Source organism: Rattus rattus, chromosome 3 (assembly GCF_011064425.1).
Source record: "Rattus rattus isolate New Zealand chromosome 3, Rrattus_CSIRO_v1, whole genome shotgun sequence".
In the NCBI taxonomy this organism is placed as follows: Eukaryota; Metazoa; Chordata; class Mammalia; order Rodentia; family Muridae; genus Rattus; species Rattus rattus.
This window is the reverse complement of record NC_046156.1, coordinates 91,190,146-91,216,122: the sequence shown is the minus strand read 5'-3', so window position 1 is coordinate 91,216,122 and position 25,977 is coordinate 91,190,146. Positions and strand designations below refer to the sequence as shown.

General features: G+C 39.9%; 1 protein-coding gene across 1 annotated transcript in view; it reads left to right on the top strand.

Moving 5' to 3' along the window:
• The first annotated feature begins 1,432 nt into the window (after positions 1–1,432).
• Positions 1,433–25,977, top strand: part of LOC116896821 (vomeronasal type-2 receptor 1) — a 39,679-nt gene continuing 15,134 nt past the window's right edge. The window contains exons 1-3 of the mRNA XM_032898298.1: positions 1,433–2,300; positions 8,245–8,536; positions 11,115–11,987. Of these exons, the coding sequence (XP_032754189.1) occupies positions 2,065–2,300; positions 8,245–8,536; positions 11,115–11,987 (1,401 nt within the window). The 5' untranslated portion in view covers positions 1,433–2,064. The remainder of the gene's footprint in view (positions 2,301–8,244; positions 8,537–11,114; positions 11,988–25,977) is intronic.

Here is a 25,977-nt window from a genome sequence, read left to right as displayed (position 1 = left end):
AAGTGCCAATCAGTTTGAGCCTTAGAAACGTTCACCCACAACAGGACATCACTGCTTCATTAAGTCCTCAGTTTCTGAGGAAGACCTGTAGTAATGTATGTCCAGGATATGATATATTTCCTTTCTATAAGGTCTAAAGTAGATCATGGGTTTTGGTGCCTGTGTCTCAGAATGCATTTGCCATGGGATCTTTTTTTTCATCATTTGTTAGATGAAGAAAACCAAAAAATAACCTGAGGTGGTATCTGGGAAATGAGGCATTGAGCACCCATTAGTGTGCATTTCATAAGGCCTCTTCCTGTGAGAATGCCGAGGTGGCTTTTTGTCATCTTCATTTGATGTTTGTTGAATTTTGTGGCATTTGGAGAAAGCAGTCACTGTGCCCCTGATAGAAATAGACCAGTTTTCTGAAGGTTCTCAAACTGGATACCAGATGTTGGTGCACAAATCAGAAACATCCTCAACTGGAATCTAATCCATTCTGTGAGAAAGGGTAAGGAATGTGGAGACTATTTGAGAGTGTAAAATAGTTTTAAAACATTAATATAAGGGTTGAGGAGTTGACTCAGAACTTAAGAGCACTTGATACCCTTCCAGAGGACCTAAGTTTGGTTCCTAGAACCTATGTCAGGCTGCTCATAACCATCTGTATTTTCCTCTCCAGAAGATCTAATAATTTCCCATGTGCTAACTTTATGCACACTGTGAAATTTTCTTTTGTGTTTTTAAAGGTTAATTTAAAATTAGTAGTGAATGTGTGTGTTTCTTTACGTAAACTATATGGATCCTGTGCATATAGGTGCCAGCTAAGCCAGAAGAGGATGTCAGATCCCTTGGAACTAATATTGAAAACTGCTGTAAGCTACTTAATGTGAGTACTGGGACCTTAACGCAGGTCCTCTGCAAGAGCACTGTGTGTACTCTTAACTACTGACCTGTCTCTCCAGCTGCTTATGTGTATTTTTGTTCTTAAGAACAAGACCTAAAAGGCTGTGCATTCCATCATGTGACTAAACCATAAATAACTCAAACTCTCTTTATTGTGTACTTTCAGTTTATTCTATGTCTTAGGACCATAAGGAAAGCTGTATTCATTTCCAGTGTACATCAATTTTGTATAGTTTCTATTGCATCTGGGAGTAAAATGCTGTGGAGACAAATTGTGGTAACAGGGTCTACACTGATATCAAGATCTAATACACTGGCTGGGCTGTTTTTTGAAATGGGGATGAGAGGGCAACTGGAGAGGACTGAAAGAACAGTAAATTGATCTTTTAAGACAGGTTTGTCTCTGAGATGAGTTTAGTAAGAAAGGACTAGAGGTATGTGGCTCAGCACTAGAATTCAGGTAGAGTGGGGTTAGAGATGAGAAAGGAGAGGGGAAAAGGGGGGAGAGAGAGAAAGAGGAGGGAGAAGGGAAGGAAGGGAGGGGAGAGATTAGAGGGAAGGAGGAAGGAAGAAAGGGAGGGAGGAAGCATTGTTTAGAAGAAACCAGAGTTATAAGCCTGAATCTATAGAGTGTGTGCTGAGAGTAGTCCTACTTCTGGTGGTAAGGGATAAAGAAAATGGTATGTGCAAAACGTTCATTAAATATGTCTGGGCCTTACAGAATTTTTCTAAGGTATTCTGTTAGTATCCTAGTCATCAATGACGTAATGAGATAGCTGTCACCTCTTTTGATACTTTATGATGAAGCAGGATACTGTTCCTTACTTTTGGAGTAGAGAAGATCATGGAGTTGGCTGCAGTGAGACTCGATGCTGAACAAGAAGGGGTAGTTTCTACAAATTAAAATGAGTCTTAAACTCAGAATCCACATTTTTGTCATTTATTGTTACAAAGCATATGGGGATTTTCTGAAGTTTCTTCTCAAAGGGTTACTCGGCTCCCAGTCCAGGTCCACAAATTGCAGGTGATTGCAAGGCCTGTGATTGAGACATGAAAATTATGTAGCAAGTAGTGACAAGCCAAGTCCACTGGGACATACACATATACACTCAATCAAGGTGCTTCACTAAAACGTGTGTGATTTCCATTCTAGTCAGTTTCTTAAAACTCATTAAAATGGCCAGCCAAAAGATATGCTTAGCTCTAGGATTTCTTGCATTTTTGTGGGCTGAATTGGGTGCTCAAAACAAAACAGAGGAACTACAATGCAGGTTGATGGCCAAGTTTAATTTGTCTGGATATGTAGATGCCAAAAACCATTCGCTTGTGATTGCAGGATTGTTTCCTATCCACTCCAGAATCATCCCAGTAGATGAATCTATTTTGGAGCCGGTGTCACCCATGTGTGAAGGGTAAGCTATCTCCTTTCTTGTCAATTCAGGTGGTGGGGCTGGTGGTGAGCATGGGCTTGGGTCTTCAGCTGGAGTCTTGATGCTGTTCAGAACATCTGCTCCTCAGTGTTCTGTGGTGCAGCAGCAGCTAAGAGGGTGCTAGGTATGTAGACTTAGGGGCTGCTACCCAGAGTTGCAGAATCAGAACTTATGTTTTTATAAGACTCCTGTTGATTCATGAATGCACTGAGGTTTCACAAGGACAGATGCAGAATTATGTAGCATTGCAGCTTTACTATTTATTAGTAGAGACTAAAACTCTTTTCAGGAGAAGCACACTGCAGGGGAGCACTGATTTATCTGAGCAAGACCTATCCTGGCAGGCTTTTGTGCTTCCACATTACCACCTCAGCAAATAAGATCCATGCCTGAGACTAGAATTTGCCACTACTCTGTTGTGAGAAATGCAAAGCATGGATCGGACAACTACTTGTAAAACACACACACACACACACACACACACACACACACACACAAGAATGCCACAAATTAAATAAAGCAAAGCAAAGCAAATTATCAGTAAGTTTATTGTTATCAGAAAGCAACACTTTTCCTCTTTCTGTATTATTTCTTGTATTCATATAAAACATATTCTTATATTCACATGTATATATGTATATGTATGTATTGTCTTTGAATAGTTGAAACGTAATACAAACACAGTTTAAGCTGGAAATGTGACCTAACACAGCAGGCATTTCACTGAAGCTTCATGACCATTACTAGTGTCAGTGCACACTGTATATCTAGCATTTTCTGCAGCTCACATCTTCACTGATCACAGCTTTTCTTTCATATGTTTCATGCTCCAAGTTTGAGATGTCATTGTATGAAGGGTGATAATCATCTCTACATATTCAGAAAATACAAAGGTTTACAATGAACCCCATCCCCAATCCCATGACTGTTTCCCACTCTTGCAGTGAAACAGAGGCCATGGAGGAAGAAGACCTGGGGCTTTACTTACAACTAGATTACTGTAGAGTCAAGGGTTTACCACAAGAGTTTTCACTTCTTTAATTCCCAACAACTTAAATGATAACTTAGAGCTCATTGCAATGCAACACACTGATAGTTTAGAAAAGGGATTACTTCATTTGTTCTACACCCTGCATTGGAACTTCTGAAGGTTTCTTTCCCAGCAATGTTAGATGATAAAGGTTAGTACACAGATTTCAAATTATGAATTTCCCTTCCTTAAAAATAATAGCTTATTACATTGTAGTTGAAGGAGTGGAGAGAAGTAAATATGTCCTATTTAAAAGAATTTCCTAATTAGAATTATTTGGGGATTTGTTTAATTATTGAAATTAGGATTTGAGCAGCTACATTTTCAATCATAAGCTTTAACTAACTGATTCAGAACCTCAACTTGGGGTTTGAAGAAATTTTGTTCTGAAATAAGCAACTTTAATGCAATACTAAGTTCCCAGTTGTCCATATATTAAAAGTACATAAAGCAGGAAGACTTTGTATTATTTTGAAAATGTTTCTCAAAAATGGGGAAAAATGAAATGGAAAAAAGGAGTATTCTATGTTTTGTTTAGTAGTCATAAATGGAGGATTTAGATATTATGAAATATTGTGAATCTCATAACCAAAATTAATCAATGAAGGAAAATTTATTCCAAATCCCAACTTTAGTGATTATTCTGTGATGATTTAAAATAATTTTCCTGCTCATCCTTAAAATGCTTCATATGCAGCATTAATTACAGAAAGTCTTCATACTGCGCAATCTACATACAATTGTTTTCTTACTGCTGCATCGTATTCTGCATGATTGTTTTGTAATGATGGAAAATATTCGTATACACTTGAGGTTCTGTCTGTTAACATATTAGTTTGTGCTGGTTTACCAGTACTGTGAAAACCTCTGTACTGCCTTTGGGGATGGATAGCTTTTTCCCTGTGGGGAGAGTGCTTTCTCAGCTAACTTCTCAAGGGTTGGAATTACTAGTTCAAAGAAGGCGAATATTTTTCTAGCTCTTAGCATTTTCTTTCTTTTAAAAAAGATACAGCTACATTTCATTTAAAAGTTGATTATTTCACTGTTGTTAGTCTGGAAACATCAGAAGAGGAGTGGTGTCTTTCTGTGCTGTGGTGTCTCCTGCTCAAGCCTCCTCACTGCACTGTTCCACCCTCATCTCCCCTAATCATTGATTTTGTTCCATTCCTTGATAATAACATGTTCCCCTGTCACAGACTCCCAACACTGCCTGAACTTCCCTTCTTTCTCTGTGCCAGCCTCTAAGCCTCAACCTGGCTGTGTATTCCTCCAGGGCTGGGTGCCCCTCCCCTATGAAGTTCATTGTTCCTCATCTATTTAGATGGCTGCTTTTACTATCTTGTGTTGTAACTGCTTGGCTAATTTCCTCTGCTTATTCTTTTACTATCGGGTGATACTGAGAAGCCAAAGAACTACCTCCTATATGAAAATTCAGTTAAAGTGACATGGACGGGAATTCCATTATTCCAAAAAGATATTTATTATTGATATGTTTTTAAAGATTATTAGATTTAATTTTTATGTGCGATCCTTCACACATACATTTTTATTGTTTTGCTCTGATTTATCTATGTGTGCCATGTACATGTTTGGAGCTTCTGGAGGCCAGAAGAGGATACCAGATCCTCTGAAACTGCAGTTATGAACATCCGTGTGGGTGCTGGGAATTAAACCTGGATCCTCTGCAAAAGCAACGAGTATTCTTTCTTTCTTTTTTTTAAAATGTTGTTTTTTGTTTTTGCTTTACTTTTTTCTTCTTTTTTAAAAAAATTATTAGATATATTTCTTTACTTACATTTCAAATGTTATTCCCCTTCCCAGTTTCCTGTCCACTAGCCCCCATCCCCTCCACTCCCCCTCTCCCATACGGGTATATCCTACCCCATACATCCCCCTTACTACTCCCCCCCCCCATATTCCCCTGCATGTTGGCAGGACCAAGGGCTTCCCCTTCCACTGTGGACCCAACAAGGCTCTTCGCTGCGACATATGCAGTTGGAGCCCTGGGTCAGTCCATGTATAGTCTTTCAGTAGTGGTTTAGTTGGCATTGTTGTTTTTATGGGGTTGCAAGCTTCTTCAACTCTTTCAATACTTCCTCTAATTCACCCTAAGGGGTCCTGTTCTCAGTTCAGTGGTTTGCTGCTAGCATTGATCTCTGTATTGGACATGCTCTGGATGTGTCTCTCAGGAGAGATCTATATCCGGTCCCTTTCAGCATACATTTTTTAGCTTCATCCATCTTATCTAGTTTTGGTGGCTGTGTATGTGTGTGTGTGTGTGTGTGTGTGTGTGTGTGTATATATATATATATATATATATATATATATATATATATATATATATATATGCCACATGTGAGGCAGGCTCTGAATGGCAGTTACTTGAGTTGCTGCTCTAAACTTTGCTTCCCTGTACCCTCCTATGGATATTTTTCCCCCTTTTAAGAAGGAGAGGGAGCATCTGCATTTCGGTTATCCTTCTTGAGCTTCTTGTAGTCTGTGGATTGCATCTTGGGTAATTTGAGCTTTTGGCAACAAGTATTCTTTTTTTTTTTTTTTTTTTTGAGCACATTTTTCTGCAACTGTGGCAGATTTGGGTTTTATTTTTACTCCACAGTTCTTAAATTACAATACCTCTTTTGATGTGGCATATGCACATTGTGTATTTTTTTTTTATTATTAACTTGAGTATTTCTTATGTACATTTTAGTGTTATTCCCTTTCCGGTTTCTGGGTAAACATCCCCTCCCCCCCCTTCCTTATGGGTGTTCCCCTCCCAACCCTCCCCCATTGCTGCCCTCTCCCCAACAGTCTAGTTCACTAGGGGTTCAGTCTTAGCAGGACCCAGGGCTTCCCCTTCCACTGGTGCTCTTACTAGGATATTCATTGCAACCCTCGAGGTCAGAGTCCAGGGTCAGTCCATGTATAGTCTTTGGGTAGTGGCTTAGTCCCTGGAAGCTCTGGTTGGTTGGCATTGCTGTACATATGGGGTCTCGAGCTCCTTCAAGCTCTTCCAGTTCTTTCTCTGATTCCTTCAACAGGGTCCTGTTCTCAGTTCAGTGGTTTCCTGCTGGCATACGCCTCTGTATTTGCTGTATTCTGGCTGTGTCTCTCAGGAGCGATCTGCATTCACATTTTGATCATCCGTCTTGAGTTTCATTTGTTCTAGGCATCTAGGGTAATTCAAGCATTTGGGCTAATAGCCACTTATCAATGAGTACATACCATGTATGTCTTTCTGTGATTGGGTTAGCTCACTCAGGATGATAGTTTCCAGTTCAACCATTTGCCTACAATTTCACAAAGTCATTGTTTTTGATAGCTGAGTAATATTCCATTGTGTAGATGTACCACATTTTCTGTATCCATTCCTCTGTTGAAGGGCATCTGGGTTCTTTCCAGCTTCTGGCTATTATAAATAAGGCTCACGATGAACATAGTGGAGCACGTGTCTTTTTTATATGTTGGGGCATCTTTTGGGTATATGCCCAGGAGAGGTATAGCTGGATCCTCAGGCAGTTCAATGTCCAATTTTCTGAGGAACCTCCAGACTGATTTCCAGAATGGTTGTAGCAGTCTGCAACCCCACCAACAATGGAGGAGTGTTCCCCTTTCTCCACATCCTCGCCAGCATTTGCTGTCACCTGAGTTTTTGATCTTAGCCATTCTCACTGGTGTGAGGTGAAATCTCAGGGTTGTTTTGATTTGCATTTCCCTTATGACTAACGATGTTGAACATTTCTTTAGGTGTTTCTCAGCCATTCGGCATTCCTCAGCTGTGAATTCTCTGTTTAGCTCTGAACCCCATTTTTTAATAGGGTTATTTGTCTCCCTGCTGTCTAACTTCTTCAGTTCTTTGTATATTTTGGATATAAGCCCTCTATCTGTTGTAGGATTGGTAAAGATCTTTTCCCAATCTGTTGGTTGCCGTTTTGTCCTAACCACAGTGTCCTTTTGGCAACAAGTATTCTTAAATATTGAGTCATCTCTCCAGTGTCCTGTTGTTGGATATTTAATAAAAATATTTACTGAACAGAAGACAAAGTTAAATATCTATAGAAAATTTTAAGGCATAATAAATTTTAATTTTAAGGCATGTTGGGGTACTTGTCTTTAGTAAGATAAAATGTGCTTTAATGTTGAAGAGAGAGAAGAAAATAGAATAGTTGACAAATATAGGGGGAATTGACAAAAATGTGATATTGAACTGTAATATTGATTTTTAATGTCTAGAGAATTAAAAGCCTAATGCATCATGTTTATGTTTATAGGTGATAACCAATAAATATAAAATCTCAGAGGGGGGTTATGCAATTGCAGCTGTATTACACATAATTCTTGTAATGCTTTAATGCTTTACTCTACTCCTGCTCTAAGTGCCTCAATGTATTTTAGGATTTTTTAACTATAATTAATGTTCAGAACAGCATAGGTCAAAGTAAGGAGAAGAATTGTATAGCGCCCAAGGACTCCCAGTGAATGGAGAAAACATGTTTAAAGAGACTGTTGTGTATCTGCTGGTGAAGAGCATTTTGACTAGAGGAGAGATAATTCACCATTTGAGAAAATCACAGCATATAATAGATATATGGTAAAAAAGTATCTAAAGGTTGCTTCCCAAGATTACTAATCGATAGTGAATATGATTCACTTGAATAGTTTTAAGCTTGCTAATGCCATTTAGTCTTTAGAAAAATTGATGCATTCAGCTTTCTCTGAACTCCCCTGATACCTGCTGTTGCTGTGTCTCTCAATCCCTCTGCACTTAACTGAATTGCTGTATATATATGGGCCATGTGCCCCAAGATTACCCCTTGATGAAGAGCCCCCACCTCTGAACCTGCTGTTGCTGCAACCCTCAGTGCCTCCCTGACAAAACCAGCTTTTCCTTTCCAGGTTTAACTTTCGGGGTTTCCGCTGGATGAAAACCATGATCCACACCATCAAGGAGATTAATGCGAGGAAAGACATTTTGCCCAACCACACTCTGGGTTATCAGATCTTTGATTCCTGCTATACCATCTCCAAAGCAATGGAATCATCTTTGGTGTTTCTTACAGGGCAGGAAGAATTCAAACCCAATTTTAGAAACAGCACTGGATCAACTCTGGCAGCAATGGTTGGAGCAGGGGGATCATCCTTGTCAGTTGCTGCTTCAAGAATTCTGGGGTTGTATTACATGCCTCAGGTATGTCAGGATATTGTGCTGAATACTTACTTGTAAAGAAATAGAAATGGGGGCAGGAGAGATGGCTAAGAGGCTAAGAGTACTTGTTCTTGCAGAAGACTAACTTTCAGTCCCCAGAACTGATAGGGTAGTTCACAATCATCTGAAACTCCAGTTCCCCGCCCCCACTTTGGCTTTCATGGGCTTCCTTATGCATGCAGTGCCATAAACTCATGCACACACATAAAAATGGTGGCACACACATTTAATACCAGCACTCAGGAAGCAGAGACACACAGATTTCTGAGTTAGAGGCTAGTCTGTTTTACAGAGCTAGTTTCCAGAAACTAGGCTTATACAAAGAAGCCCTGCCTCAAAAACTAAATAAAATTATTAAAAAATACAGTGTTTAGTAATTGTTGAAAATAAGAAAGGCAGAAGAAATTGAGATAAGCTATAAGATGGCCTAGGATGGCTGGGGTGGTGTTCTTAGTGAGACTGCATGACCCAACCTGAGATGCACTGATTCGTGTTCTTAATGATATTGTATAACTAAGCCTAGGATGGGTGGGATGGTGTTCTTAGTGGTACTGTATGACCAAGCCTAGGATGGGTGGGATGGTGTTCTTAGTGGTACTGTATGACCAAGCCTAGGATGGGTGGGATGGTGTTCTTAGTGGTACTGTATGACCAAGCCTAGGATGGGTGGGATGGTGTTCTTAGTGGTATTGTATGACCAAGCCTAGGATGGGTGGGATGGTGTTCTTAGTGGTACTGTATGACCAAGCCTAGGATGGGTGGGATGGTGTTCTTAGTGGTACTGTATGACCAAGCCTAGGATGGGTGGGATGGTGTTCTTTTTTTTTTTTGTTGGATATTTTTTGTTTATATTTCAAATATCCCATTTCCTGGTTTCCCATCCATAAACCCCCAACTCCCCTTCCCCTGGGATATTGTTCTTAGTGACACTGTATAACCAAACTCCAGCCATGAGATCTGAGGCTTAATTAGAAGTGATTTCAGATTGCTTGATTCAGAGCATTTGGCTTGCATTAACTGAGTTGTGATGCAATAATTATATACTTCTCCCTGGTCATCATGCTCCACAGTACTGGATAAACAGTTGGTGTTGATCAATAGCTGAAACAAGGCATATGTTTTGGTTTTTGTCTCTGTTGATACTTATTAATCATGACCCGAGTCATCATACTCACAATCTAAAATGAGTCTGGGAGTTTCACAAAATGATATCATTATGGATATTATCAAAAGCTGAAACAACTTTACAAACTTTACATGTGCAACCATATACATGCATGTCTGCCATGCATGGCATAAATATGGAGGTTTAGAGGACAATTTTACAGTATTTTTTTTTTTTTTTGCCTTTCACTTAGTTGAGGCAGGGTTTTCCTTGTTACTGATGCTCTCTAGTATACTGCAGGCTAAGTGTCCCATGAGCTTATGGACAGTTCTTCTTTCTCTGACTTCCATCTTGCTATAGAAGTGCTGAGACAGATTACACAGCACCCCCCCTTTTTTTTTACATAGATTTTGGGGATTGAACTTAAGTCATCAGGTTTGCACGGCAAGCAGCACTTTTCCACGAATCCATTACCTTAGCCCTGTCTTTGCTTCTTCAGAAACGTTCTTTCCTGTAGATAGCTTCTACGCTGTTGCTGGTTGTATGATTCTAAACATGAGGATAGATGTTAGCCAAAGGATTAAGAATCAAATGAAAGACTAAGAAAGAGAACAAGGGAGTAAATTGACTTCATGAGGAATTGACAGCTGTGGAGCTGTGGAATTGTAATAGAGAAGACCCTACTGACAGTGATGCATTAGTAACATAGTAAAGTGAATGAGTGATGTGGAGACTTAAGATGCGGAAATGCCTAAGTTCCATTATCAAGCCCTAATGATGAGAAATGCATGTAAGGATTACTGAGCAAATTACACAAAAAGAATCAATCCTGTGCATACTTCTGGGTCTATAAAATGAGAGTGTTGAGGAATCTTGTAGAAAATTGCTGAGACCTGAGGTTTGAAGTACTTTTGTTAATCTAAGTTTTATCATCTACTCATGCAGAAGTCCTCCAGAATGAAATAAATAAAGGAAAAATTTTAAAAAAGGAAAGAAAAGAACAAAACTGCCTGAGATGGGAGAGGAGTGAGACAGTGTAAATGAGAGAAATTAGCGCTGTCAAATGGATAGGGAGTAGACTCATTCCATCATTGTTGCACATGAGAGATCGAAGGTGATGAAGAGTCTGAATGTTGAAACTCAGGGGAGTCACCATATTTCTAGGAAGGATAAAGGGAAAAGCAAATGATCTCTCTGTCAGGGCCATCCATGGAAAATAATCCTTTGAATTTTATCAATTGTTGCCTGCCTTAACCCACTTGGGGTTGATGGCACAGACCAAAGACTTTCTGTCAGCAGTTCCCACTTGTTGAATAAGAGTAGAAAGTTATTTTCCATGGAAAAATGTGAGGAAACTGAGAACTATTCATCTCTATCCATCTCAGAATATTCAGAAAGCTGTAATTTAAGATTTGGTTCTAGCTTTCTAATAACTATACATATTTTCAATTTTAGGTGGGCTATACTTCTTCCTGTTCAATTCTTAGTGACAAATTCCAGTTTCCATCTTATCTTCGTGTAGTACCCAGTGATAAGATCCAGTCTGAGGCCATGGTGAATCTTATCAAACACTTTGGTTGGGTCTGGGTAGGTGCTATTGCAGCTGATGATGATTATGGAAAATATGGAGTAAAAACTTTTAAGGAAAAAATGGAGAGTGCCAACCTCTGCGTTGCTTTCTCTGAAACCATTCCAAAAGTCTACTCAAATGAGAAAATGCAAAAAGCTATTAATGTAGTAAAGAATTCCACTGCAAAAGTCATTGTGCTTTACACTTCTGACATTGATCTCAGCCCCTTTGTGTTGGAATTGATTCATCATAACGTAACTGACAGGACATGGATAGCCAGTGAAGCCTGGATTACCTCAGCTCTCATTGCAAAGCCTGAGTATTTTCCCTATTTTGGTGGAAGTATTGGATTTGCATTACCAAGAACTACTATACCTGGACTAAAAGAATTTCTTTATGATATACACCCTAGCAAGGATCCAAATGATGTCTTGACCATTGAATTCTGGCAAACTGCTTTTAACTGTACCTGGCCCAACAGCAGTGTGCCTTACAATGTGGACCATAGAGTGAATATGACTGGTAAAGAAGACAGATTGTATGACATGTCTGATAAGCTCTGCACTGGAGAGGAGAAGCTGGAGGATCTGAAAAATACTTATCTGGATATGACTCAGCTAAGAATCACAAACAATGTTAAACAAGCCGTGTATGCTATAGCTCATGCCCTGGATCTCCTCAGCAGATGTCAAGAAGGATATGGACCATTTGGTACAAATAATGCATGTGCATATATACCCACCTTTGACTTCTGGCAGGTAAGTTGTTTTACTTCATGATATAGCATGGCATTCATATGTATTATACAAATAGCCATTAAAGCCATTTTCCTTTGTATTTGATAGACACAATTTCCTTGCATGACCACTTAAAATAAATTGCCTGTTCTTCATGAATGTGTGCTTTAAGCCCTCATTTATTAACAGAATTATTAGGTTTGCTATAAATAGAATATATATCCCTCACAAAAACAGTCCCTTTACTAGATAAGCTGATTTTTAAAAACATAAATAAAAGCTAAAGGTAAACATTCTAGGACTAAATAAGTGGAAAAGAGACTCCAGTTTTTTCTATTTTGCCTGTTCCTATCCACAAAATTGGACATCACTTTGTAGTCTAGCATGATTACTTGGGTTCAACATGCCATGCCCATATTTTAAACCACAAGAAGTAAAAAGACATGAAGACCATTTTTGGAAATTATATACAATTCTTCATGCATTCACATAGCCATATTTTAGTCATGTGGTTTTATGTAGCGTGAAGGGGAGTAGAAGATGGGATCTTTATGCAGTGTGTAGGTAGGAAGGTGTGTCTTCCTGGGGTGAAGATTCTGTGACATTCCTTGGGAGACTTCTGTGCCTCCTATTCTTGGTCTGATGTTAAGCAATTCATTTTGGTTTAGAGCAGCCTGGGTGGTCTTACACGGTCTGGTCTTGCCAACAATGTCTCACCCAAGATTCTCCCCCTTACCTGGAAAAATGAGCTTGGGAATCCTGCTCTGGTCCTGGCCACCCTATAGGAGGTCCACTTAGTATCTCTGACTTGTTACTTCTTCCTAGCCTGGCCATCATCATTTTGTCTTTATATAACTCTGTTAATCCAACAGAGGTCACGGTGACTGGGAACTTTGAATTTCCCTTTGACTTTGACTCTCAATTGCTTACCTCCTGCTTTAAATCTCACTATTCAGTACTTTGAGGTTTTTTTTTTTTCCTTTTTTTTTCTTGAACTTCATAATTTTGATCAGGATTGGTCAGTGATTTTTATAGTGTTTTTAATTTGGCTTTGTTTATTTTTTATTATTTGGTTGAGTTTATGCATTTCTAGCACAAATAACACAAAATTAATACTGTACCTTTTCAAATTCTGCCTCTCAGAAGGCATATGACGTGCTGGAGCCATAGCTCAGTTGATAGAGTACTTTTCTAGCACACACAAAGCCCTGGCTTTGAACCCATAGACCACACAAAAGTATGGGCATGTTGTTCATCCCTATTATTTTAGCCCTCAGGAGTAGGAGGCAGGAGCACCAGAAGTTTCACGTCATCCTCAGGTATGTAGTGACTAGCATGGGCTACATAAAATGCCATCTTAAAAAAAGGGAAGGCACATTATATAAATCTCTCTCTCTGGTAATACTAACTTCGACAATTATAGTAGTGTGACAATATTTTTTGTATGAAGTTGCTGTTTTGATTGGGAAATAATAATTACCTTGTTGGCAATATTTGAGGCCCTGTATTTGTTTTTTTTCCTATTGACTAATTCCTTTATTTTAATTGGGTATTTTTTATTTACATTTCAAATATTATCTAGTTTCCTGTCTGTAAACCTCCTATCCTATCCTGCTTCCCCCTTCTCTATGAGGGTGTTCCCACTTCCCAACCACCCACTGCTTCCCGAATCTCTGCCCTGACATTCCCCTACACTGGGGGTTCCAGCCTTGGCAGGACCAAGGGCTTCTCCTCCCATTGGTGCACAACAAGGAGGCCATCCTCTGCTACATGATAGCCGGAACCATGGATCTGTCATGTGTACACTTTGAGTAGTGGTTTAGTCCCTGGGAGCTCTGGTTGGTTGGTATTGTTTTTCTTATGGGGTTGCAAGCTCCTTCAGCTCCTTCAACCATTTCTCTAACTCCTCCAGTGGGGACCGCATTCTCAGTTCAATGGCTGGCTGCTAGAATTCACTTCTGTATTTGTCATGCTCTGGCAGAGCCTCTCAGGAGATAGCTATATCAGGCTCCTGTCAGCATGCACTTCTTGGCATCTGCAATATTGTCTGGGTTTGATGGTGGATACCAAGGTGAGGCAGGCTCTGAATGGCCATTCCTAAGTCTCTGCTCCAAACTTTGTCTCCATATCTCCTCCTATGAATATTTTTGTTCCCTCTTTTAAGAAGGACTGAAGCATCTGCCCTTTGGTTGTCCTTTTTCTTGAGCTTCATGGGGTCTGAGGCTTGTATCTTGGGTAATTCAATCTTTTGGGCTAATATCCACTTATCAGTGAGTACATACCATATGTGTTTTTGTGATTGTTTTACCACACTTACGATGATATTTCCTAGTTCTATCTACTTGCCTATGCATTTCATGATGTCATTGTAGACATCTGTCTACTTTTTATCTCTTACCCAATTACAATTTTCACACCTGCCTTAAATATTGATTTTTAACTTACAGCATACTTCTTAGTAGCTTTTCTGTTTTTAGTTTGATTACCAAAGATGATGGGTCACTGGGCTGCAATCATTGTCATATAATATTTCTAGATCTTTCCTGGGTTTATTTTATTGCTATTACAACAGTGGACATTGTCCTTGCTGAGTGGTACTGAGAACAAAGCCTTCATCAATAGCCCTGTTAATGAGAGGATTCTGAAACAAAATTAGAAGACACTCACACAACACAAACAAAACATGGAAATTATGAGATGGGCCTGTGGAGAGAGGTATGGAAGGCTGACTTCCTGGCTCAAAGTAGATAATTTTTAAATTTTAACTTTTTAATTCATATATTATTTGCACAAAGCTGTACAATGCCCTCCTTATCCCCCTCTGAGGGATGTATAAACTGCTTATGGTTGCTAGGGAAAAGAGGCTGATTCTTCAGCAATCCATCAGTGTGATGTGTACATGCTTCTGTAAACAAAGCCTCACTTACCCTATAAACAGCCCTAATGATACTCATTGGATCTGTCTCTCGGTCTCTCTCTCTCCCTCTCTCTCTCTCTTTTTCACACACACACACACACACACACACACACACACACACACACACACACACACGACATCAAAATAGAAAATTGGGAAGAGGAACAAGAGAAGATAACCAAGTAAATATGATTGGACATGCACAAAATGTCAAAGTGAAACATATTAGTAACTCTATCTCTTTGACTTAACTCAAATAAGATAACATGTGATCTTACAATAACTTAAATTAACAGAAAAAAAGAAATTAGCTGGGTATTGGTAACACACACCTTTATCCCAGTCACTCAGGCAGAGACAAGTGAATCCCTGAGCTCAAGCCCAGACTAGTTCAGAAAGGTGAGGGATACACAAGGAAATCTTGCTAAAAATGAACAAACAAAACCAAATGACAGACAGACAGACAGGAAGAAAGAAAGAAAGAAAGAAAGAGAAAGAAAGAAAGAAAGAGAAAGAAAGAAAGAAAGAAAGAGAAAGAAAGAAAGAGAAAGAAAGAAAGAGAAAGAAAGAAAGAAAGAAAGAAAGAAAGAAAGAAAGAAAGAAAGAAAGAAAGGGGAATACCTCATGGCACATGTGTGCAAATAGTCACAAAATTAAACACAGCACATGCATCCATACTTAAAAGGAACAATTAACTGAATATTTTTTCTTTTCTTCTCTTTCTTTCTTCCTTTCTTCCTTCCTTCCTTCCTTCCTTCCTTTCTTTCTCTCTTTCTTTCTTTCTTTCTTTCTTTCTTTCTTTCTTTCTTTCTTTCTTCCTTCCTTTCTTCCTTCCTTCCTTCCTTCCTTCCTTTCTTTTTTCTTTTTTCCATTTTTTTAAATTGGATATTTCTTATTTGCATTTCAAATGTTATTACCTTTCCCGGTTTCCTGTTCATGAGCCCCCCTAACCCCTCCCCCTCCCCTTCAATAAGGGTGTTTACCTTCACATTCACCCCCTTTACCCCCCCTGAAAATCCCCCTACACTGGGGGTCCAACAATGGCAGGACCAAGGGATTCTCCTTCCATATGTGCCCAGCAGGGCCATCCTTTGCCACATATGTAGTTAGAGCCATGGGTCAGTCCATGTATAGAGTTTGGGTAGTGGATTAGTCCCTGAATGCTCTGGTTGGTTGGCATTGTTGTTCTTATGGGGTTGCGAGCCCCTTCAGTTCTTTCAATCCCTTCTGCAATTCCTCCAACTGGGGTCCAGTTGTCAGTTCAGTGGTTTGCTGCTAGCATTCACCTCTGTATTTGACATGTTATGGATGTGTCTCTCAGGAGGGATCTATATCTGGTTCCTGTCAGCATGCACTTCTTAGCTTCATTCATCTTATCTAGTTTTGGTGGTTGTATATATATGGGCCAAATGTGGGACACGATCTGAGTGGCCTTTCCTTCACTCTCTGTTCTAAACTTCCCCTCCCTATATCACCTTCTAGGGATATTTTTGTTTCCCTGTTTAAGAAGGAGTGAAGCATCAACACATTGGTCACCCTTCTTGAATTTCAATTTCATGCATTGCATCTTGGGTAATTCCAGCTTTTGGGCTAATATCTAATTATCAGTGAGTGCATGCCATGTGTGTTTTTCTCTGATTGGGTTACCTCACTCAGGATGATATTTTCAAGTTCAATCCATATGCCTATGAATTTCATTCAGTCATTGTTTTTGATAGCTGAGTAGTATTCCATTCTGTAGATGTACCACATTTTCTGTATCCATTCCTCTGTTGAGGGCATCTGGGTTCTTTCCAGCTTCTGACTACTATAAATAAGGCTACTATGAACATAGGGGAACATGTGTCTTTGTTGTATGTTGGAGCAACTTTTGGGTATATTCCCAGGAGAGGTATAGTTGAGTCCTAAGGTAGTGTAATGTCCAATTTTCTGAGGAACCTCCAGACTGATTTACAAAGAGGTTGTACCATTTTGCAACCTCACTAACAATGGAGGAGTGTTCCTCTTCCCCACATCCCCTCCAGCATCTGCTGTTGCCTGAGTTTTTGAGCTTAGCCTTTCTGACTGGTGTGAAGTGGAATCTCAGGGTTGTATTGATTTGCATTTCCCTCATGACTAAGGATGTTGAATATTTCTTTTCTTTCCTTTTTTTTTTTGGTGTTTTTTTTTTTTTAATCTTTATTAACTTGAGTATTTCCTATTTATATTTCGATTGTTATTCCCCTTCCCTGTTTCCGGGCCAAAATCCCCCTAACCCCTCTCCCTCCCCTTTTATATGGGCTTCACCTCCACATCCTCCCCCCATTACCACCCTCCCCCCAGCAATCCCATTCACTGGGGGTTCAGTCTTGTCAGGACCAAGGGCTTCCCCTTCCCCTGGTGCTCTTACTAGGCTACTCATTGATACCTATGAGGTTGGAGCCCAGGGTCAGTCCATGTATAGTCTTTGGATAGTGGTTTAATCCCTGGAAGCTCTGGTGGGTTGGCATTGTTGTTCATATGGGGTCTTGAGCCCCTTCAAGCTCTTCCAGTCCTTTCTCTGATTCCTTCAACGGGGGTCCCGATCTCAGTTCAGTGGATTGCTACTGGCATTCGCCTATGTATTTGCTGTATTCTGGCTGTGTCTCTGAGGAGAGATTTACATCCGGCTCCAGTCGGCCTGCAGTTCTTTGCTTCATCCATCTTATCTAGTTTGGTGGCTGTATATGTATGGACCACATGTGGGGCAGGCTCTGAATGGGTGTTCCTTCTGTGTCTGTTTTAATCTTTGCCTCCCTATTCCCTGCCAAGGGTATTCTTGTTCCCCTTTTAAAGAAGGAATGAAGCATTAGCATTTTGGTCATCCTTCTTGAGTTTCATGTGTTCTGTGCATCTAGGGTAATTCAAGCATTTGGGCTAATAGCCACTTATCAATGAGTGCATACCATGTGTTTTTTTCTGTGATTGGGTTACCTCACTCAGGATGATATTTTCCAGTTCCAACCATTTGCCTATGAATTTCATGAAGTCATTGTTTTTAATAGCTGAGTAATATTCCATTGTGTACATGTACCACATTTTCTGTATCCATTCCTCTGTTGAAGGGCATCTGGGTTCTTTTCAGCTTCTGGCTATTATAAATAAGGCTGCTATGAACATAAGTGGAGCACGTGTCCTTGTTATATGTTGGGGCATCTTTTGGGTATATGCCCAAGAGAGGTATAGCTGGTTCTCAGGTAGTTCAATGTCCAATTTTCTGAGGAACCTCCAGACTGATTTCCAGAATGGTTTTACCAGTCTGCAATCCCACCAACAATGGAGGAGTGTTCCTCTTTCTCTGCATCCTCGCCAGCATTTGCTGTCACCTGAGTTTTTGATCTTAGCCATTCTCACTGGTGTGAGGTGAAATCTCAGGCTTGTTTTGATTTGCATTTCCCTTATGACTAAAGATTTTGAACCTTTCTTTAGGTGTTTCTTAGCCATTCGTCATTCCTCAGCTGTGAATTCTTTGTTTAGCTCTGAACCCCATTTTTTTTTTTATTAACTTGAGCATTTCTTATTTACATTTTGAGTGTTATTCCCTTTCCTGGTTTCCGGGCAAACATCCCCCTCTCCCCTCCCCTTCCTTATGGGTGTTCCCCTCCCCACCCTCCCCCCATTGCCGCCCTCCCCCCAACAGTCTAGTTCACTGGGGGTTCAGTCTTAGCAGGACCCAGGGCTTCCCCTTCCACTGGTGCTCTTACTAGGATATTCAATGCTACCTATGAGGTCAGAGTCCAGGGTCAGTCCATGTATAGTCTTTAGGTAGTGGCTTAGTCCCTGGAAGCTCTGGTTGCTTGGCATTGTTGTTCATATGGGGTCTCGAGCCCCTTCAAGCTCTTCCAGTCCTTTCTCTGATTCCTTCAACGGGGGTCCTATTCTCAGTTCAGTGGTTTGCTGCTGGCATTCGCCTCTGTATTTGCTGTATTCTGGCTGTGTCTCTCAGGAGCGATCTACATCCGGCTCCTGTCGTCCTGCACTTCTTTGCTTCATCCATCTTGTTTAATTGGATGGCTGTATATGTATGGGCCACATGTGGGGCAGGCTCTGAATGGGTCTGAACCCCATTTTTTAATAGGGTTATTTGTCTCCCTGCGGTCTAACTTCTTGAGTTCTTTGTGTATTTTGCATATAAGCCCTCTATCTGTTGTAGGATTGGTAAAGATCTTTTCCCCGTCTGTTGGTTGCCGTTTTGTCCTAACAACAGCGTCCTTTGCCTTATAGAAGCTTTGCAGTTTTATGAGATCCCATTTGGCGATTCTTAGTCTTAGAGCATAAGCCATTGGTGTTTTCTTCAGGAAATTTTCTCCGGTGCCCCTGTGTTCAGATGCTTCCCCACTTTTTCTTCTATTAGTTTGAGTGTGGAAGTCTTTGATCCACTTGGACTTAAGCTTTGTACAGGGTGATAAGCACGGATCGATCTGCATTTTTTCTACATGTTGACCTCCAGTTGAACCAGCACCATTTACTGAAAATGCTATATTTTTTCCATTGGATGGATTTGGCTCCTTTGTCAAAAATCAAGTGACCATAGGTGTGTGGGTTCATTTCTGGGTCTTCAATTCTATTCCACTGGTCTATCTGTCTGTCTCTGTACCAATACCATGCAGTTTTTATCACTATTGCTCTATAATACTGCTTGAGTTCAGGGATAGTGATTCCCCCAGAAGTCCTTTTATTTTTGAGGATAGTTTTAGCTATCCTGGGTTTTTTGTTATTCCAGATGGATTTGCAAATTGTTCTGTCTAACTCTCTGAAGAATTGGATTGGTATTTTGAGGGGGGGATTGCATTGAATCTGTAGATCGCTTTTTGTAAAATGGCCATTTTTTTACTATGTTAATCCTGCCAATCCATGAGCATGGGAGATCTTTCCATCTTCTGGTGTCTTCTTCAATTTTTTTCTTCAGAGGCTTAAAGTTCTTATCATACAGATCTTTTACTTGCTTGGTTAAAGTCACACCGAGGTATTTTATATTATTTGGGATTATTATGAAGGGTGTCGTTTCCCTAATTTCTTTCTCAGCTTGTTTCTCTTTTGTGTAGAGGAAGGCTACTGATTTTTTTGAGTTAATTTTATACACAGCCACTTTGCTGAAGGTGTTTATCAGCTTTAGTAGTTCTCTGGTGGAACTTTTGGGATCACTTAAATATACTATCATATCATCTGCAAATAGTGATATTTTGACTTCTTCTTTTCCAATCTGTATCCCTTTGATCTCCTTTTGTTGTCTGATTGCTCTGGCTAGGACTTCGAGAACTCTATTGAATAAGTAGGGAGAGAGTGGGCAACCTTGTTTAGTCCCCGATTTTAGTGGGATTGCATCAAGTTTCTCTCCATTTAGTTTAATGTTAGCTACTGGTTTGCTGTTTATGGCTTTTACTATGTTTAGGTATGGGCCTTGAATTCCTATTTTTTCCAGGACTTTTAACATGAAGGGGTGTCGAATTTTGTCAAATGCTTTCTCAGCATCTAATGAGATGGTCATGTGGTTTTTATCTTTCAGTTTGTGGATATAATGGATCACGTTGATGGTTTTCCGCATATTAAACCATCCCTGCATGCCTGGGATGAAGCCTACTTGATTATGGTGGATGATTGTTTTGATGTGCTCTTTGTTTGCCAGAATTTTATTGAGTATTTTTGCATCGATATTCATAAGGGACAGTGGTCTGAAATTCTCTTTCTTTGTTGGGTCTTTGTGTGGTTTAGATATAAGAGTAATTGCAACTTCATAGAAGGTCTGATAGAATTCTGCACTAAACCCATCAGGTCCTGGCCTCTTTTCGCCTGGGCGTCTTTTAATGACTGTTTCTATTTCTTTAGGAGTTAGGGCAGTGTTTAGATGGTTTATCTCTTCCTGATTTAACCTTGGTACCTGGTATTTGTCTAGAAAATTGCCCATATCCTCTAGATTTTCAAGTTTTGTTGAATGTAGGCCTTTGTAGTTGGATCAGATGATTTTTTTGAATTTCCTCAGATTCTGTTGTTATGTCTCCCTTTTCATTTCTGATTTTGTTAATTTGGACATTCTCTCTGTGCCCTCTGGTTATTCTGGCTAAGGATTTATCTATCTTGTTGATTTTTCTCAAAGAACCAACTTTCGGTTCTGTTGATTCTTTGTATAGTCCTTTTTTTTTTTCCCCTACTTGGTTTACTTCAGCCCTGTGTTTGATTATTTCCTTCCTTCTACTTCTATTGTGTTTATTCGCTTCTTTGTTTTCTAGAGCTTTTAGGTGTGTTGTCAAGCTGCTGATGTATGCTCTTTCCTGTTTCTTTTTGCAGGCACTCAGATCTATGACTTTTCCTCTTAGCATTGCTTTCATTGTGTCCCTTAAGTTTGGGTATGTTGTACCTTCATTTTGATTACATTCTAAGAAGCCTTTAATTTCTTTCTTTATTTCTTCCTTGACAAATTTATCATCGAGTACAGCATTGTTCAACATCAATGTATATGTGGGCGTTCTTTCCTCATTGTTGTTATTGAAGACCAGCTTAGTCTGAGGTGGTCTGACAGGATGCATTGGATTATTTCTATCTTCCTATACCTGTTGAGGCCTGTTTTGTGACGAATTATATGGTCAATTTTGGAGAAGGTACCATGAGGTGCTGAGAAGAAGGTATGTCCCTTTCTTTTAGGATGGAATGCTCTATAAATATCTGTTAAGTCCCTGGTGTTCATAACTTCTGTTAGTCTCTCTGTGTCTCTGTTTAATATCTGTTTCCATGACCTGTCCATTGATGAGAGTGGGGTGTTGAAATCTCCTACTATAATTGTGTGAGGTGCAATGTGTGCTTTGAGCTTTAGTAAGGTTTCTTTTATGTATGTATTTGAAACATAGATATTTAGGATTGAGAGTTCATCTTGGCTGATTTTTCCTTTGATGATTATGATGTGTCCTTCCTTTTCTTTTTTGATGGCTTTTGGTTGAAAGTTGATTTTATTCAATATTAGAATGGCTACTCCAGCTTGCTTTTTTGGGCCATTTGATTGGAAAGTGGTTTTCCAGCCTTTTACTCTGAGGTAGTGTCTGTCTTTGTCTCTGAGGTTTGTTTCCTGTAGGCATCAAAATGCTGGGTCCTCTTTTTGTATGCAGTCTGTTAATCTGTGTCTTTTTTGGGGGGAATTGAGTCCATTGATGTTGAGAGATATTAAAGAATAGTGATTGTTGTTTCCTGTTATATTTAGAGGTGGGATTATCTTTGTGTATTTCTCTTCTTTTGGTTTTGTTGCAAGGAGATTACTTCCTTGCTTATTCTAGGGTGTAGTTTCCCTCCTTGTATTGGGCTTTTCCATCTATTATCCTTCGTTGGCTGGATTTGAAGAAAGATATTGTGTAAATTTGGTTTTTTTTTCTTGGAATATCTTGGTTTCTCCCTCTATGTTAATGGAGAGTTTTGCTGGATATAGTAGATTGGGCTGGCATTTGTGTTCTCCTATGGTGTATATGACATCGGTCTAGGATCTTGTGGCTTTCATAGTTTGTGGTCAGAAGTCTGGTGTAATTCTGATAGGTCTGCCTTTATATCTTACTTGATCTTTTTCCCTTACTGCTTTTAATATTCTTTCTTTGTTTTGTGCATTTGATGTTTTGACTATTACGTGACAGGAGGAATTTCTCTTCTGGTCCAATCTATTTGTACTTCTGTAGGCTTCTTGTATGTTTATGGGCATCTCTTTATTTAGATCAGGGAAGTTTTCTTCTATGATTTTGTTGAAGATATTTACTGGTCCTTTAAGTTGGGAGTCTTCACTCTCCTCTATACTTCTTAACCTTAGGTTTGATCTTGTCATTATGTCCTGGATTGCCTGTATGTTTTGGGCTAGGAGCTTTTTCCGTTTTACATTATCTTTGACAGTTGTGTCGATCTTTTCTGTGGTATCTTCTGTTCCTGAGATTCTCTCTTCAATCTCTTTTATTCTGTTGGTGATGCTCGCATCTATGACTCCTGATCTCTTTCCTAGTTTTTCTATCTGCAGGGTTGCCTCCTTCTGTGCTTTCTTTATTATTTTTAAGTCCTGAATGGTTTTCTTCATTTCCTTCTCCTGTTTGGTTTTGTTTTACTGTAGTTCTTTAAGGGATTTTTTTGTTTCTTCTTTAAGGGCTTCTAATTGTTTACTTGCTTTGTTCTGTATTTCCTTAAGGGAGTTATTTGTGACCTTCTTAAAGTCCTCCATCATCATGATAAATGTGATTTTAAATCTAAATCTTGGGTTCCCAGTGTGTTTGGATATCCAGTGTTTGCTTTGGTCAGAGAACTGTTCGCTGATGTTGCTAAGTAGTCTTGGTTTCTCTTGCTTGGGTTCTTGTGCTTGCCTCTTACCATCACATTGTTCCTGGTGTTAGCTTGTCTTGCTGTTTCTGATGTTGGCTTGACTCTCCTGTGGGCCTGTGTTTCAGTACTCCTGTAGACCTACCTGTTTTCCTGTTTTCTTTCAGCCAGTTATGGGAGTTCTTAGGTGTGTAGTAGCTCCTGGCGGCTGGCTATTAGCTTTGGGTAAGGGCAGCAACCAGAATGGTCCTGCCCCTACTGCTCCTAGGTCCTTGTGTGCAGGGGGCCCAGATAGTACTAGGTGTTTTCCTCTTGAGTCGGGAATGTGAGCAGAGAGTAGGCTCCACTGATTTCTCAGGAATGTCCACACCTCTGAGGGTCTAGCTTTTCCCCCAATGGGATTTAGGTCCAGGGAGCTCTTTGTCCAGGTCAGTTCAGATCTGGGAGCAGATCTGGACTTTGGGGCTCCTGCAGCTTGCTGCTCCTATATTTCTGTGTCCAGATGCACTATGCAGTTTCCTCTTGGGGCAGGGATGTAGGAAAAGGTGAGCAGAAGTGGCAGTCTGTCCTGCCCTGTAGTCTCAGTATTGCCCACACTTCCGGGTGTTCAGCTCTCTCGAGAACCCACGGGGTTTGGGAGCCAGGAGCTCTGGGCCAGGATCAGAGAGGTCCACCCACAGCCAGAAACCAGAATTTCCTGGTCCTAGAGGTTTTCTGCCATTGTGTGTTCTGAGTCCATCAGGCAGGTCCCTTGGAGCTAAAAAATTAGCCTTACCTCTGCTCTCAGGCATGTAGTTGCTCTTGGATGCTGGCTTTCAGCTCTAGGCAAGGGCAGGAACAAGAAGGGTCATGCCCCTACTGATCTTAGGTCCCTGTGTGCAGGGGGCACAGACGGCACTAAGCGTTTTTCTTTTGAGTTGGAAATGTGAGCAGAAAGTAGTCTCCTGTAAGTTCTCAGGAGTGTCCACACCTCTGAGGGTCTAACCTCCCCATGCCCCCGCCGCCCCTGGGATTTGAGTGCAGGGAGCTGTTTGACCAGTTCAGTTCAGATCTGGGCGCATATCTGGATCACAGGGCTCCTGTAGCTCAACTGCTCCTGTATTCTTGTGTCCAGAAGCACTATAGAATTTCCTCTTGGGCCAGGGATGTAGGCAAAGGTGGGCAGAAGTAGCAGTCTGTCCTGCCCTTCTGTCTCAGAATTGCCTGCACTTCTGGGTATTCAGCTCTCTCTCCCACGGGATCCCATTTGTCGATTCTTGATCTTAGAGCATAAGCCATTGGTGTTATGTTCAGGAAAATTTACCCAGTGCCCATGTAATCGAGACTCTTTCCCACTTTTTCTTCTATTAGTTTGAGTGTATCTGGTATGATATGGAGGTCCTTGATTCGCTTGGACATGTGCTTTGTACACGGTGATAAGAATGGGATGTTCTGTATTCTTCTACATGCTGACCTCCAGTTGAAACAGCACCATTTGTTAAAAATGCTATCTTTTTACCATCAGATGGTTTTAGCTTCTTTGTCAAAGATCAAGTGATCATAGATGTGTGGTTCTTCAAATCTATCATATTAATCTACCTTCCTGTCTCTGTAACAATACCATACAGATTTTTTTCACTCTTGCTCTGTAATACAGCCTGAGGTCAGGGATGGTGATTCCTCCAGAAGTTCTTTTGTGTTGAGGATAGTTTTATCTATCCTGAGTTTTTTGTTATTCCAAATGAATTTGCAAATTGCTTTTTTCTAACTCTATGAAGAATTGAGTTGGAATTTTGATAAAGATTGCATTGAATCTGTAGATTGCTTTTGGTAATATGGCCATTTTTACTACATTAATTCTGCCAATCCATATGCATGTGAGATCTTTCCATCTTCTGAGATCTTCTTTGATTTTTTTATTCAGAGACTTGAAGTTCTTGTCATACAGAACATGCTTCAATAGAGTCACACTGAGGTATTTTATGTTATTTGTGACTATTGTGAAGGGTGCCATTTCCTTAATTTCTCTCAGCCTGTTTATCCTTTGAGTAGAGGAAGGCTGCTGATTTGTTTGAGTTAATTTTATATCCAGCTACTTTGTTGAAGTTGTTTATCAGGCTTAGTAGTTCTCTGGTGGAGCTTTTGGGGTTACTGAAGTATCCTATCATATCATCTGCAAATAGTGATATTTTGATTTCTCCCTTTCCAATTTATATTTCTTTGGCCTTCATTTGTTGTCTGATTGCTCTGGCTAGGACTTCTAATACTGTATTGAATAGTAGGGAGAGAGTGGGCAACCTTGTCCAGTCCCTGATTTTAGTGAGATTGTTTCAAGTTTCTGATCATTTAGTTTGATGTTAGCTACTGGTATGCTATATATTGTTTTTACTATATTTAGATATGGGCCTTGAAATCCTGATGTTTCCAAGACATATCATGAAGGGGTATTGAATTTTGTTAAATGCTCTTGTAGCATCTAATGAGATGATTATGTTTTTTTTCTTAGAGTTTATTTATATAGTGGATTACATTGACTGATTTCTGTATAATTTCTGCATCCCTGGGATGAAGCCTACTTGATTATGATGGATGATTGTTTTGATGAGTTCTTTGATTTAATTTGTGAGAATTTTATTGAGTATTTTTGAATTGATATTCATAAGAGAAATTGGTCTGAGGTTCTCTTTTTTTGTTGGGTCTTGGTATGGTTTAATTATAAGCATAATTGTGACTTCATAGAAGGAATTGGGTAGTTTTCCTTCTGTTTCTATTTTGAGGAGTAGTATAGATAGTATTGGAATTAGGCCTTCTAAGAAGTTCTGA